This window comes from Balaenoptera acutorostrata, chromosome 1 (genome assembly GCF_949987535.1).
Source record: "Balaenoptera acutorostrata chromosome 1, mBalAcu1.1, whole genome shotgun sequence".
In the NCBI taxonomy this organism is placed as follows: Eukaryota; Metazoa; Chordata; class Mammalia; order Artiodactyla; family Balaenopteridae; genus Balaenoptera; species Balaenoptera acutorostrata.
The window spans coordinates 53,340,316-53,356,540 of NC_080064.1; the positions used below are offsets into that span (position 1 = coordinate 53,340,316).

The following is a 16,225-nucleotide window of genomic DNA, read 5'->3' on the forward strand; positions in this document are numbered from 1 at the left end:
TGATGATTTTTAAAAATAGAATCTGAGCACAGACTTGCTATACCTGTTATTCATTATCTCCTTCCAAAAAATTATTGTTCACTTATGAGCTAATATGCGGGATTAAAGATGAAAAGATATACTTCCTTTCAAGTGTATATTTAACAAATGTATATTGGGCATCTTCTGTGTCAGGCACTGTTCCAGACACTGGGAATATAGCAATAAACAAAATAGACAATAGATCCTGTGTCCTCATGGAATTTAAATTCAATTGGGAGTAGAGAGACAGTGGATAAATAAGCATATGTTAAAATATAATAGATGAAACAGACTCGGGAACAATTCTCTATAATACATTATGATTTTAGCAGTGGTAGAAGTAAGACTAAGAGATTTCGTGATGATTGTTTCTTAAGACCCTGATGGGGAACTGAGGCATGACTTGCACACAAACAGGTAGTGGACATTCCAGGAACAGAAGTGTCCTGGAATTGATAACTTGGCCCTGATTTTATGTATTGATTTTCTTTAGTAACTGTGAGCTGTTTAATATCTATCTAAGCTTTCATATTTTATTCCTTTTAATGAAAAATCCTTTGAGAAATTTTCTGTTCTAACATTTATAAAATATGACCACCATTTCCCATGATAATAATAGCTAGTAATTATGTACTGCTCACACATACTGGTTTAATTATCTCTACAACCTCATGAGGTAGGTTCTATAATCATCTTCATTTTATAGATGAGGAACCTGATGATAAGAGGTTAAAGAATTTGTTCAGGATTATCCAATTGTTAAGTAGTGGAGCTGGGCTCCTAAGTCTGTGGTAAAGTAGAGTGAAAGTACAGTCTTTAGACCAGAAACAACACTGATTCTTCATAATTGTGGCTCTAGTGAAAGATGATAAAAATTTCTGATTATCTTTCCAGAGAGGAACACTTAGTACAGTTCGAAAAAATTTACTTCATATTTTCCTGAATCCTTATGATCCCTTGCCTTCACCCCTCCCACCTAGTGAAAGCTCTTTAGAGACCTGATGGCCTTTTCACTGCCAGAGAGTAGAAACTATGTGTGTTTTACCTAATATTTCCCAGCAGGACTCCTTACGCTTTTTCCTGTGCAGTTTCAAAGTTGGAAAAGTTTTGTTCTGCATTTTGTGTGCTACATATCACAGAGTATTGCTTGCCCTTTCAAGGATTGAAAAGAAAAAAAAAATCACAGAATCTTTTCAGAAGAATGAAGTTCGTCCTATGTCCTTGATGTGGCAGTGGTTGTCAGAGGAGTTTCCGGTGTAGAGATGGCTCCTGTCCCTTAGTGTCGGCTTTTAGGGGGAGTGAGAACTGAGGACACCATTTTCTCTGAGCCTCTCTTCAGGTGCAGAGGTCCATGTATCTGGAGAGTAGAAGGTCAGCACTTCATTGTCATGTGTTAACACTTAAGTGTAATATCAGGGATGGTTTAGCAATTGATAGCACTGTTGGTCTAAATTACACATGCTCAGTTGAATTGTTAACTCCTCAAACACATATGTCCTATCAAATTCTTTTCCATTATCTTCATAGTAACAGAAACAGGAGTAATAGTAAGAATGAGAGTAAAAGCACGTATGGAGTGATTACTATGGGCTTTCCAAGCACTTAATAATGCCTTATCTCATTTAATGCTTTTAACAACTCTACACAATCTGTATTATTGTTATTTCCACTTACAATGAGAAACTCGAGTCTCAGAGATTAAACAACTTGAACAGTACCACTCAACTGGTATTTTTTTTTTTTTAATTCATTTTTGGCTGCGTTGGGTCTTGGTTGCTGTGCGTGGGCTTTCTCTAGTTGCGGCGAGCAGGGGCCACTCTTCATTACAGTGCGTGTGGTTCTTATTGCGGTGGCTTCTCTTGTTGTGGAGCATGGGTTCTAGGCACGCAGGCTTCAGTAGTTGTGGCACAAGGGCTCAGTAGTTGTGGCTCGCGGGCTCTAGAGCACAGGCTCAGTAGTTGTGGCACACTGGCTTAGTTGCTCTACGGCATGTGAGATCTTCCCGGACCAGGGCTTGAACCCGTGTCCCCTGTGTTGGCAAGCAGATTCTTAACCACTGCTCCACCAGGGAAGTCGCTCAGCTGGTACTTGTAACTGTTTAGCTTAAGTTGAGAGTGATTTCTTTGGAAAATTAAAATAAATTCCAAAACTAATACTTAAAAAGCTTTTAAAAGTTTTGTGTGTCTGTACTTTCCTTGCATCATCAAAATAACTTTCAACTAATATAGTTTTTTTCTGGAAGATAATCGGGTATTTCTTATTTATAAATTCATTTTCTTCGTAAAATTTTTTTGGATAAAATACACATAACACAAAATTTACCACCTTAATTTTTAAGTGTATAGTTTGGTCGTGTTAGGTATATTCACATTTCAACTAATGTAATTTTAATAGAGGGTGTGACTTTGTCCTTGAATACTACCATCAACCTGGTGGAACCCCAGCCATTTCAGCCAGGAGATGGGACTTTGAGATAAAGGACAGTTGTGTGGTTTGGTTTGTTTTGTTTTCCTCACAACTAGCAAAAGTCCTGGGCCAGGAGTGAACAGTAAGTACGTGAACAATTACAGCATGACGTAAAATTTTCAAGAGATGAAATATGCAAAGATGATGTTTAGTGTCCAAGGAGAATGTCAACTAGGAGACTAGAAGGGGATGAGAGAAAGTTGTGGACCTCTGCTTGAACCAATTAAATTATTATGATGTTTAAAATAGATTTTTAAAGTATGAAGTTATACAGAATAAAATTATGTGCAAACTTATGTATTTTTTCCTCCATTTTAGACTATATTTTGATCTTTTAGCAAGTTTCTCCGTGCACCTCTTTTCCATTGCACTTTTTAAAATTTATTTATTTAAATTTATTTATTTTTGGCTGCGTTGGGTCTTCATTGCTGCTCATGGGCTTTTCTAGTTGCAGCGAGTGGGGGCTACTCTGTTGTGGTGCGCAGGCTTCTCATTGCAGTGGCTTCTCTTGTTGTGGAGCACGGGCTCTAGGCATGCAGGCTCAGTAGTTGTGGCTCATGGGCTCTAAAGCACAGGCTCAGTAGTTGTGGCACAGGCTTAGTTGCTCCACGGCATGTGGGATCTTCCCGGACCAGGTCTCGAACCTTTGTCCCCTGCATTGGCAGGCAGATTCTTAACCACTCTGCTACCAGGGAAGCCCTCCATTGCACTTTTAATTGCCTTGTGTGCTGTGCTTACTGTGCTGCTCAGAGACTGTTTTGTTCTATGTATAATGCGTGAAAAAATCTATTCTTAATGTCTAATAGTATTAAGGAAGTAATATGACACAAGGAGCCAGGAACCATATCAGTTTAATTTATCTTGAGTGCACTGAAAGTATTTTGTGGGCACTTACTTTTTGAACGTGATGGTGTTGTGGTAATTGGTATGATTCGTGTAAAACTTGGCTATATTATAAAATAGTAAAAAATGGGGTTAGATTCTGATAAGATAGCTTAGTCATTATTCATTAGAATCATTTACTTATTGCCTTGCATTAACTATAAATACATTTATTTCTCTTTCCTAAAAGTAAATGCTTAGGTTGTTGGTCAAATCAGAAGATGCTGTTTTAGTATAATTAATTACATCCTGCATTCTTAAACCTGAACTATTCTAGTGATTTTAATTCAAGTAATAGTCTCTGACATGTCTTTGTTGCTATCTAAAAATGGCAAAAAAGGTTGTTTTAATATTCCTTTTATAAAAAAGAGTACATGTATATATTTTGTTATATCATTGTTTTGATGGTAGAATACTCAGAAGTTAGATATTACGTAGTTAGTGGCATTTTTATGAGTTCTTAAAAGACATCAGTAACTACAATTATACCGTGTTTGTGACCAAAGTGTAGTCTTTTTCATTGCTGATGCTGTGTTTTGAATTAACTTCTGTCATTCCCTACTTTTTATAGTGGTTTTGTGAATGTTTTGGTAGAAATTAATGACAAATTTGACTCAAGATATTCTGTCAAATTTAGTTATAGAATTCTGAAGTTAGGGGAACAGATCACAACTGTCATGTATCCAACTTTCTCATTTTGCAATTGAAGAAACTGACTCAGAAAAATGAAGAACTTGTGAAACTGTACACAGTCAGGCTGGGGGCTCAAAACTTGTTCCTTGACTTCTAATCGACACCCATCCTACCACTAGTGGATTGAATGGCTGTCTTCCTTGTCTCTCTCTCCTATGTATATTTTCTTCTTTTTAGAAAAATCTTTGGATTCCTGTTTTCTGACTGACATCGTTCACAGTGGACATTTTAATTCATGCCAGCTGTGCATCAGAACTTCTGCAGATCATTGTTTTTTCCTTAAGATGTGTATGTCTGTGTGTGTGTGTATGTGTGTGTGTAAAAGAACATTTGCTTTGCCCTTCTTTGTACCCAATTCCTTCTTCTGCCTACCTCCAGGATGAAATAGCTAGCTGTCTCCCTTTTATACTTAATGGTTTCTTTCTGTGTTCTCCATTTCAGTAACTTCCTTGGGATCTTATTTTAAAAATTATTTAGCTGTTAATTCATTTAGATTTTAACTTACTACTCTTTAGTTCAAAAAATAATTGCCACATTTAAGGGTATACTCTTCAAACCTAGAACAAATTCATAGAGACAGAAAGCAAAATAGTTGTTACCAGGAACTGGGTGTTGGGGGGAAATGGGGACTCACTTAATGGATATAGAGTTTCAGTATGGGAAGATGAAACATTTCTGGAGATAAATAGTGAAGATGGGGGAATTCCCTGGCAGTCCAGCAGTTAGGACTCGGCGCTTTCATTGCGGTGGCCTGGGTTCAATCCCTGGTCGGGGAACTAAGATCCTGCAAGCTGTGCAGTGCGGCCAAAAAAATAAAAAAAATAAAAAAGTGGTGACGGTAGTACAACAATGTGAAGGTACTTGCCACTGAACTGTACGCTTAAAAATGGTTAAAATGTAATAAGAACCTGCTGTATAAAAAAATAAATAAAATAAAATTCAAAAATTCAAAAAAAATGGTTAAAATGGTAAATTTTGTTATATTGGGCTCTTTGCTTCTTTCATAGTCTTCTCTCAGTTGACCATTATTAAGTTGGAGCAATTCTCTTATTAAGTAGTATGTGCTAGCTGCCTCATGTTATCCAGAAATTTATGTAGGTCCTTTCAAATTATCTTTGAAACATAATTCCTCACACTAATGTGAATAACTATTTGTAGAGTGAAGCTCAGTAGCCCAATTCTGTAATAATGTCACCACAACATTGAATTCATTGGTCAGGAGATCTGATTTGTAGAGCACTTTCTGTTTCACAGTTGTTTGAAGTTGTTTTTCTAGTCATTCTTTGGAATCATTTCATTTGGGAAAAGGACTCCTGCAATACAGGAGAGCAGGTATTTTGGTGTGGTGAGCTGTCTAACAGCGCAGAACTTTAATGACATAGAATTAAGGCTGTCAATAAGTGTCAACATTATCAAAAGTAAATAATTTATACCCAAGTTTTTATCTGAAATAAACTATTGTCTATCTCTTTGCCATCCTATTGTGGTCACTACATTCTTATTCCATTATTTTTTTTTTAAGTGAAAGTAAGCCTTTTTAAAAACTTAATTCATTCATTAAAAAATTTTTTTTGGCTGCATTGGGTCTTCATTGCTGCGCGCGGGCTTTCTCTAGTTGCAGCAGGCGGGGGCTACTCTTCGTTGTGGTGCGCGGGTTTCTCATTGTGGTGGCTTCTCTTGTTGCGGAGCACGGGCTCTTGGCACTTGGGCTTCAGTAGTTGTGGCACGCGGGCTCAGTAGTTGTGGCTCATGGGCTCTAGAGTGCAGGCTCAGTAGTTGTGGTGCACGGGCTTAGTTGCTCCGAGGCATGTGGGATCTTCCCAGACCAGGGATCGAACCCATGTCCCCTGCATTGGCAGGTGGATTCTTAACCACTGTGCCACCAGGGAAGTCCTCTTATTCCATTATTTAACGTTTTTAAAAGTTTGGGTGATAGAATAGATTTTTAAAACAAGAGCAACCCAAAAGTTATCCTTTATTTTATTTTTTGTCTTTATTTTTTAAATTTTAGTTTTAAAAATTTTTTATCTTTATTTTTATTTTTTGGCTGTGCCACGCAGCATGCGGGATCTTAGTTCCCTGACCAGGGATCGAACCCACACCCCCCGTAGTGGAAGCATGGAGTCTTAACCACCAGACCGCCAGGGAAGTCCCAGTTATCCTTTATTTTGAATCCATGTAGTCAAGTCCTTGTAACACCTTGATTTTTGTTTTCCTTCATTGGAGTAATACTGCAAACATATAAATGTTGAATGTCAGAATTGTCCTCGGTGTATGTCTCATATTTCTCTTATTTTAAAAAATGCCTTTTACTGAGGCATTGGCCAGTTTATTAAATGTGAGCACTTTTCTTCATGTTCATTTCCTCTGTCTCCTCTTTATGTAACATTTTCTGCTTCATGCCTTTCCACTGAGTTTGCCATGGTTGCTTACCTGTATTTGTAGTTTTAGTTTTGGAGCAGCTTTAAGACTAGAGCTCTCTACATCTTCTGGTTGATATCCTTGTCTCTGAGAGAGCCCAGTTTCAATTGAACCACCTCTCTGCCCCAGGTGACACAGCTGTACAGTGCTTTAGTTTATGTGAACCCTCGTCTCTTTGATCTGTGGGAATGTACACAAATATTCATATAATACATTTTTTTTTTATAAATTTATTTATTTATTTATTTATGGCTGTGTTGGGTCTTCGTTTCTGCGCGAGGGCTTTCTCCAGTTGCGGCGAGTGGTGGCCACTCTTCATCGCGGTGCGCGGGCCTCTCACTGTCGCGGCCTCTCCCGTTGCGGAGCACAGGCTCCAGACGCGCAGGCTCAGTAGTTGTGGCTCACGGGCCTAGCCGCTCCACGGCATGTGGGATCTTCCCGGACCGGGGCACGAACCCGTGTCCCCTGCATTGGCAGGCGGACTCCCAACCACTGCGCCACCGGGGAAGCCCCCATATAATACATTTTATAGACACTTCTGAACTTTGAATTCCATCCATTTGGGAATAAGGATTGTCACATGTTTGTATGTGTTCATGTGAAGGTGTCCAAAGGACACCAAAGGAATGGATTCTTGAGAACGTAAGTGTAAATTAAAATCTGGCAAACAAATGCATGTCTTAGCTGTCCATGGAGGCACGCTGCACATTCTGTGCTAACTTTCATCAACTAGGTACCAACATATAAACCTCTAGTGGCCAAGTGTGGTACTTTAGGGACTCAGTTTTATACACTTTGGCAAGGTAATAAATACATATTCTAACAATTTGCCTTCTTTCAACATTCATTCATTTAGCAAATACTTACCTTAAGAAGCTGCGTGACATAGTGGATAACAGCATGAACTCTGGGGCTTGACTGGCTGGTTTAAATTCTGGTTCTACTACTTATCAACTGTGTGTTTTGGTTAAGTTATCTAATTTTCTTCTGCCTTAGTTTTCTCATCTGGAAAGTAGGGATAATAATGGAACCTACCTCATGTTGATGTGAGGATGAATTAAATAGGTTCAATGAAGTAAGATATTTAGATCATGCCTGGCATGGCAAGACCTCAGTAAGTGTTAACAGTTGTTGTTATTCACATATGACAGGATGTAGCCTTTGCCTTATAGCTGTACTTATAGTCCAGCAAGGAGAGAGAGCCTAAACAGATTCAGTCATTTGATATATCAGCTATTATTCAGTCCCTTCTCTGTGGCAGGCACTGTAGTCGGCCCTGGAAATAAAGTAGCAAATAAGCAAACATATCCTTGCTCTCATGAAGCTTATTTTTAGTAGGGAAGATGGTTAAAATAATTTCAGCAGAACGTCAAAAGAGTTGTAATAGGAAAAATGCAACATGCTGTGTATACATCTAGCAGGAGGGTCTAACTTATTCTAAAAGGTCAAGGACGGTGAGGAAACTATATTATGACAGATGCTATAATGGAAGGTCTTTTTTTAGGTTTAGAGATAACCACAGAGTAGGAAGTGCTTGAGTCTTCTTCGGGAAGTCAGGGAAAGCTTCTCATTGGAGGAAATATGTGAGTTGACTCTGGTGGCAAAGATACAGATAAGTGGCAGTGTGGCGGGGAAAACATTCCTGGCAGATGGAATGGTTTGTAGAATATCGTGAAGCATACCAAAGCCTTCCACAGTCCTGAACTTCAGTAGTTCTGGATTGTTGGGACAATGTGTGGGGCAGATTGGGGGTGAGCAGTGGTACATTGGGAAGAGCAAGGGGAGATGAGACTAAACTGCAGATCTGAAGGAATTTTTCTGCCAAAGAGCACTTTATCGTGAAGGCAGTGGGTGTCACTGAAATGTTTTATGCAGGGGAGGAATTGCAATCCCATTTTTATCTTTAAAAATCATTATTTTCTCTCTGTTGACAATAGACTGAAGAGGGTAAGATTGGAGACAGGTAGACCTTTGGGAAGACTGAAGCAGTTGCATAGGCGAGAAATAATGAGAAGCTGCACCAAGGTAGTGCAGCAGAAATGGAGAGAAAGGATCGGATAGAAGAGACAGAAGGTCAGTTGACGTGCCTTAGCCAGCAACCCAGTGAAAAGGTGAGAGAGAGCGAGTGAGTGCTTGGGTGTATGGCAGTGCCACTCAGGGACTATGGGAGGAGAGAAATCTGTTTGTCACCTTGGATTTCCCCCAACATTGAAACTTCCTGTGTTTATAATAACTATCAAACATTAGGATCACTTCAAGAGACCTCAGAAATCCTCATATGAGCTTTTCTTCAGGCACTTTTATTCACCTGTGAGACAGAGCAGTTAGATTGGTTCTCTTCGGATTTCATAGCTAAGTAGTGAGGAGAATTCAGGTTTAGAGCTCCTGTCTTCCCACGTAGCATTCTGATGAAAGTTGTCTGTGCCTAATTGATTGTAGGAGTTTTTAAGAGCTGTAGGGAATGACTTTCATAAATGGTTGAGTTAAAGCAGACATACGAGATACTGTTAGAACATGTGTAAGAATATAAGGATTTTGCATAAATAGGAAAACACATCTTTCAGAAGAGGAGAATGGTTTGCATAGTAAAAGATGATGTATCTTGTGTTCTGTGGCTGGTATTTAGTACCCCCTATTGGCTGTTTAGTCTAAAACAACACCTTGATTCTTGAATACAATGTTCCTTACAGTGTTGTTTACCAAAACAAGGAAAATTAGAGATTTTAAAATTACGATAAAAGGTGATAAAAACTGATGGGGACTTGAAAAAATCTGGATAGGGTCTAGAAGTTGGGTAGAGGTCTTGAGAAATATCTTTATAACATTTTGTTGGATTTAACATGGGTAAGATATTGTAGACTACATTTTCAGAAAACAGACTTTTCTGATGAGAAACAGCCTGGTTTTTAAGCATGTCATATGTGGCAAAGCCTCAAGAATAGTAGCCGCCCTGGTAGGCAGTAGCAGCTGCTGTTCTTCCATAGGGTGGCTACTACGTGTGATGACCATGAAAGGAAATGACTGTTACTCATTAAAGCAACTCCATTTAGCTACGTGAGAGATCACCTGGTCAGAAAAGTCATCATAGAAAATACAGTGGTGATTATCCATAATGGGGCATCTTCAGTAGTGGGTGGTTTGTCTTTTTTTAAGTGACAAAGAAGCTGCCCTTGGCTTCTTTCCTCCAGGAATAGGAGTGGTAGATTGGATTTAGTGTTTAGAATAACTAGGAAACCCAAGCCTGAATAAATTTTAGTAAGCAGGCACACCTGGTACTAGTTTGTGGTCTAAAGAAGGTTGCATTTTGTATAAATAAGTGCTCACCATGATTTTTCTATAATAAGGGAAATCTATTAATCTATTTTCTATTTCCATTATTTCCTGGTAGTCTTTCTTTGAAATGTTTCTAATTATCATTTCAACTGGTTGCATTTTGAAAACCAATACACTATTTATTTGGGTAGAAAATAGTACTTTTTGATTAGGTGTTATATGAAACTGCAGAGATGGCTCACACCCACCCAGTGAAATCATTTATTTGCTTTTGGTGTATTTTACTGTTGCAGTTTTCTCTAAGAAAGTTTAGTAATTACTAATATGAAGTAATGCTAGCTGCTTTCTGTGCATTTCATGAGGGGAATAAGCTATTTTATAGTTTCCCTTCCCCCTCAATAAAAAAGCCTTCCATCAGAAACTGACAGCCTAAATGAAGGACATAATTGTACAGCTTATTTATTAGTGTGTCAAACTTAAAATGTAATGGTTTCATATTTCAGAATGAAAAAGTGTGTTGTGATTCATGGTTGCTGGTGACAAAATAGACAGCTCTTTTATATTACTGCACTGATTGCTGCTGATATCCCACTGTACTTTTTTTTTTTTTTAGGGGTTCCTTTCTGTTCTCTTCCTATGCAATAGCTCCCTCTACTTGAAAATATTGGTGTAATTATAGTTTAACACTGTACTTTATTAGTGAGTTACCATGACTATTTTTACTTTCAATCCTCTTTATTAGTATGTGGTGTTATTACAACAGAGCATGTTAGAAATTTACCAAGACTCTCTTGACTTGGTAGTGGAAAAGCAAGATTTAGTTAAGAAAAGTAAAATAAGTTGTTTGAAGGCATTTTTCAAGGAATTTGCTCTGTAGCCTTTGTTGATTTAAATATGGTATATTTGATTAAGATTCCATGCAGTATTGAAAATAAGCCTTGATGTCTACAACAGAGAGGTATAGAAAACTGCAGCAGAAACCTTCAAAAGAACCATCAGCCACTTCAAACAGAAATAGCCTGGAACTTGGCAAATTCTCACTTTACTAATTCCGAAGTCTTACCATTCTAACACAAAACGTGGTAGTTTCTACTTTCTCAGGAAGGGTTTAATAGAAACTAACAGTAGTAGAATCTCATGTTACTACATCTTGCCTTTATGGAACAGTATGTACATAATGAAGCAGTAGGAGCAAAATAGACAAACCAAGCAAGTGATGCTAAGAGTGAGATTTATTTTTTTTCTCTCCCTTATGAAGTTTGAGGTTTAGTAATTGTATCATATACCTCCACCATTAGGACAAATAGGAGATTCTACTCAACCATAAGATTTCCACGTGAATGTGTCTTTTCCATTCATAACTCTTTATTTCCAATTTGTTCTGATTATTATTATGGTGTAGAGCACAGTGGTTAAGAGAAGGGCTTAGGCGCCAGACTGTTTGAGTTTGAATCCTGGTTCTGCCACTCACCAGCTGGGTGATCTTGGCAAGTTTCCTTAACTTTCTGACCTTCAGTTTCCTCATTTGTAAAATACAGACAATAAATCTACCCACATCCTGGAATTTGTTGCAAGGATTAGCTGAATTAATGATTGTCAAGCACTTAGAACAGAGCCTGACACATAGTAAGTGCTATATACCAGTATTTGTTGAATAAAATAAAAAAATAATAGTGTGGCTATAAATTGGTTTTTATTAGCCAAATGTATTTATAGAGTGTCAGTGTTATCTTCTGTGCTTAATGAAAAGAAATATGGGGCCCTCCCAGTGGATGAGAGAGATTTGCACAATGGTTTTGTTCATGAAATGATATTCAGTTCCTCTGTATTAGAATAATTCTCACCTAGGGGTACCTATACCATGTCATAATTTTAGGTTATGTTATTTTTAAACATACTTTTTAAATGCAGTGGTATATGCCATGGTTTCCATGTCTTTTTGGAACTTAAGTGATTTAGCAAGAAGGTTTTATACTGGTGGAATGCCTAAGAATGCAGTATCATTTCCCATAGTACACTACTTTTGGAGCCTACTTATTGCCCAAGAGCAGTAATAGATGGGCTTGTCTTTGGTCCACAGTATGACTATGCTTAAGGATGTCAGAGATTCTTTTCCAACTCTCCCCAGATCTCTTGTGGTCCAACAAAATGTCAATCATCAAAACTTTAGAAAAGAAATTTATATGTATTGAGCACTCAGACATGCAACTGAAGTTGTTAAGGTTATGTCTTTACCTTGATACAAGCTGATATTTGTGTGGATGTATAGAGTGATATTTTAATAGATTTTGTTTTTGGAAGAATACCACCAGAATACTGGACACATAAAGTAAATAGTCAAATGAGATTCATGAGTCAGACGTACCCTTTTCTATTGTGCTTAGCTTTATTTGCACTTTCCAGATATTGCATTTTTTTACATATTGAAGGTTTGTAGCAACCCTGTATCATTTAGATGATGGTTAGCATTTTTTAGTAATAAGGTATTTTTAAATTAAGGTATGACATTGTTTTTTTAGACATAATGTTATTGCACACTTTGTAGACTACAGTATAGTGTAAACATAACTTTTATATGCACTGGGGAAACCAAAAAACTTATGTGACTCACTTTATTGTGATTTCGCTTTATTGTAGTTGTCTGGAACCAAACCCACAATATCGCTGAGGTATAACTGTCCACATACTTGTCTTAAGGCTATATATTTGTTTTTAGGGAACTGACTCATCTTTCTTTTTTTTGCTTGATCCTTAGGACCCCTTAGATCCCACAAGATCAGTGATTGTGATTCGCTCCCTGGTGGCAGATGGTGTGGCAGAAAGAGGCAGAGAACTCTTACCTGGAGACCGCCTGGTCTCAGTCAATGAATACTGTTTGGACAACACCACACTTGCTGAAGCTGTGGAAGTGTTGAAAGCTGTGCCACCAGGCACTGTACACCTTGGCATCTGTAAGCCTTTGGTGGTAAGTGTCGAATTTTGTTAATATAGGAAATGATAATACTATATTATTATAGGATATTGATAATATCAATAGTTGAGAACATGGATTTTGCAGACAAATACACCTGGCTTTGAATCCCTGTTCCACTGCTTACTATACATGTGTCTTTGTGCAAGTTTCTTAACGTCCTTGACTTAATTTTCAGAAAAAAATGTCTACCTCATAGGATTTTGAGGATTAAAGATATTTGTTAAGTGCTTATTAGCACATGACTACATCAGTGCTAGCTGCCAACATTACTAGTCCTACTGTTACTTCTTTTATCTTTATACTTTTAGCACAGACTTCTAAGTTTTCATTACATTCCTTATGTTACGAATTAAAATAAGTATGTTTGTGTGTTTTAACTTTCATTTGGGCATGATGTCGAGATGGCTTGGTAAGTTGAAATCTAGTTAACCATATCTCAGTAAGATTTTAATATGCTTTTCTGACCATCAATGTGCCTTGTAACCCCTAGCATCTAAACTCCGATATGGTCAAGCCATCCTGAAGTCATCTTATTGTTTAATCTCATGCACTATGTCAGATCACTGTTTGTTTTTCTTTTTCTTTCTCTTTTTTTTTTCCTGCAACTTCCCTAGATCACTGTTTCTGACTGAAGTATTATTAGCTATGGTGCTCTTGTGGTTCCCCAATGTAAAAAAAATACTTGATGATAATTTTCAAGCGGCATTAAGGTATTATTGAATGTTTACTATATGTCACTCAGTATTTTAAACTCTTTACATGCACTAATTTAATCATCACAGAAACTTTAAGAGGAGGTAATCCTCTTATTACCACTACTGTGTATTGAGTTAGTCAAGACACAGTGATATAACTAGTAAAAGGGAGAGTTGGAATATAAACTCAGCAGAGTGGCTTCAGACCCTGTACTCTTAGCCACAATGCTATATGTTCCTATTCTAATTTGTTGTCACAAGTTTAGTTTCATGCTGCATGTCTGAAACAGATAGCATGGTTGTAGTAGAGTGTTGGACTGGATTTCAAGAAATCGGGGCTCTGTTTCTAACTTTGCTACAAGTCAGCCCAGTGGGTCTCAAATTCAATGATATGTGATAGACATAAGAATCACCTTGGAGATGGTTAAAATGCAGTTTCCCAGGTCCTACTCTTGGAGATTCTGATTTAGTGATTCTCGTCTGCTGTTCAGGAATCTGCCTCTTCAGTGAGTCACCGGCGTAGTTCTGATGCAGAATTTTTGCACTTTGAGAAACACTATACCAGTAATTCGATCATAGGTACAGCACTTTTCTGAGCCTACTTTTTCATTTCTGAAAAGACTAGAGAATTCATAAGATCTTTCTTAACTCTAAAATTCTTTTATTCTGTGAAATATATTAGCACACTACAAGTGTTCATATAGATAAATAGGTATATAGATAGAGATCTGTCTATATAGATATCATTACATATGTTCATTTATAGACATAGAGTCATGTATTACACATAGTATTTTTGCATTGGGGAACCTCACATGACCTTCATATATTACTTTATTATTCTTCACATATTATACATCAAGATGCCTATATATTACACCTATCAGATACTTTAAACATTTTGAAATGGAATATAGCACATAGCTAAGTCAAATTCTTGACTTTATATTGTGTATTTGGTGTGTGAGTGTTGCCATAGTCAGTATATACCATGAGATACCCAGTTTGATTTTTGGACAAATTAAGGAGGGGAAACTTAATATTTTTATGGGGACCTCATCTTGGTATTTTGGATTGTGACAAGAACTTTGTCTAGATTTTCCCTGATGATTATTTGCCTGATTATTTGGGTTACCAGAGAAAGTCCCAACTATTTATGATCTATAGGACCTAAACAGTGTGATTTTACTTTGAAGCAATTGAAGGAAGTCTCAGGCAGTGTAAAGAACAGAACTGAGTAACAACTGGCTGTGGATTCCTGTGCTATTTCTGGAAGAGGTAGAGCTGCACAAACCTCGGGGCCTTGGAGCCTTGCTCTGAGAGGATTTTGGAACACAGTAATTGTGAGGTGGACCTTTGCCTAGGCTTCCCTCAGTGAATAGAAGGCTGCCGGGTTGCTGGGGAGTGGGAGGCCAGTGAAGGAATGAGAGAAGGTCACTTTCAAGACTTAGAAATATTTAGTGGAATCACCACTAAGTAATTCCTTCTTTAACATCTGGGTTCTTTTAGCACAACTGTCTGTGAGCTGTAAATAGTAATGCATGGATCTTCTCTGAGGTCTCTCTGTCTCTCTGTCTCTCTCTCTCATGGTCCGGTTGGTGGCCACTTATCTCATCACTTAATGTTTGCTGAGCATTTGCTCAGTCCTCAGGAGAACCGGAGAGAGAGTATGAATAAGAAGGTCCAAAGTCAAGTTGGAGCAGAAAGACTATGAATATGTAACAGGAGAATAGAATTATTTTTTATTAAGTCTTGTACCATATAGATATGTACTATCTATATAATATAGGTGTTCTATAATCTTGCATTATAGTCTTATATAGAAACTTATTATCTGTATAGTTTCATGTTAACCAGAAACGTGACTTACTTTCTCTTTTCTACAAAGTCACCTCAGATGTCACAGATAAAAACTGACTTTAAAAAGTTCATTGTAGGGCTTCCCTGGTGGCGCAGCAGTTGAGAATCTGCCTGCCAGTGCAGGGGACACGGGTTCGAGCCCTGGTCTGGGAAGATCCCACATGCCGCGGAGCAACTAGGCCCGTGAGCCACAACTACTGAGCCTGCGCGTCTGGAGCCTGTGCTCCACAATAAGAGAGGCCGCAATAGTGAGAGGCCCGCGCACCGCGATGAAGAGTGGCCCCCACTTGCCGCAACTACAGAAAGCCCTCGCACAGAAACGAAGACCCAACACAGCCATAAATAAATAAATTAATTAAAAAAAAAAAAGTTCATTGTATCTTCAGAACTCACAGGACAGAGCTGGCAGTGGAGTTCTTGAGCCAGACATCTGTGGGATTTTGCTTAGTTCTGTGATTTGCAAAGCTGTGTGTCCTTGGGCCAGTTATTTAACCTCACCAGCTCCCACTTGGGATCACAAATCATGGTAGCTGAGATCACAGGCTCTAGAGCCAGACAGCCAGGGCTCAAATTCTGGGTGTGTAACTGACTAGTTATGTACCTTTGAGCAAATTACTGTGCCTGTGTTACTCATCTGTAAAATGAGGTTAATAAGAGCACCTACTTCTTAGAATATGTATTAATATATTAATAAATATATTAAATGAATTGATATATTTAAAGTGCTAAAGCCTGTGCCTGTGAGATATATATCTATTTGATGTTATTTTCATGTAAGTATAAAAATCCTGACCTAATAGAATTGCTGTAAAGATTAAGCTGAGACAAAGCACGTAAAAGTGTTTACCATAGATTTTGATGTATAGCTAGGACTTGATAAATTGTAGCTGTGTTATTACCTGGGACTGATGCTGAGCTGGGGAGCATCATGATGATTGTC

The 16,225-nt window shown here is 37.9% G+C and overlaps 1 protein-coding gene across 16 annotated transcripts in view; it reads left to right on the forward strand.

Moving 5' to 3' along the window:
* PATJ (PATJ crumbs cell polarity complex component) overlaps window positions 1–16,225 on the forward strand; it is a 343,677-nt gene that overhangs the window by 77,221 nt on the left and 250,231 nt on the right. For all 16 annotated transcript variants that reach the window (XM_057543576.1, XM_057543586.1, XM_057543555.1 and 13 more), the window contains exon 18: window positions 12,512–12,721. In XM_057543576.1, the coding sequence (XP_057399559.1) occupies window positions 12,512–12,721 (210 nt within the window). The remainder of the gene's footprint in view (window positions 1–12,511; window positions 12,722–16,225) is intronic.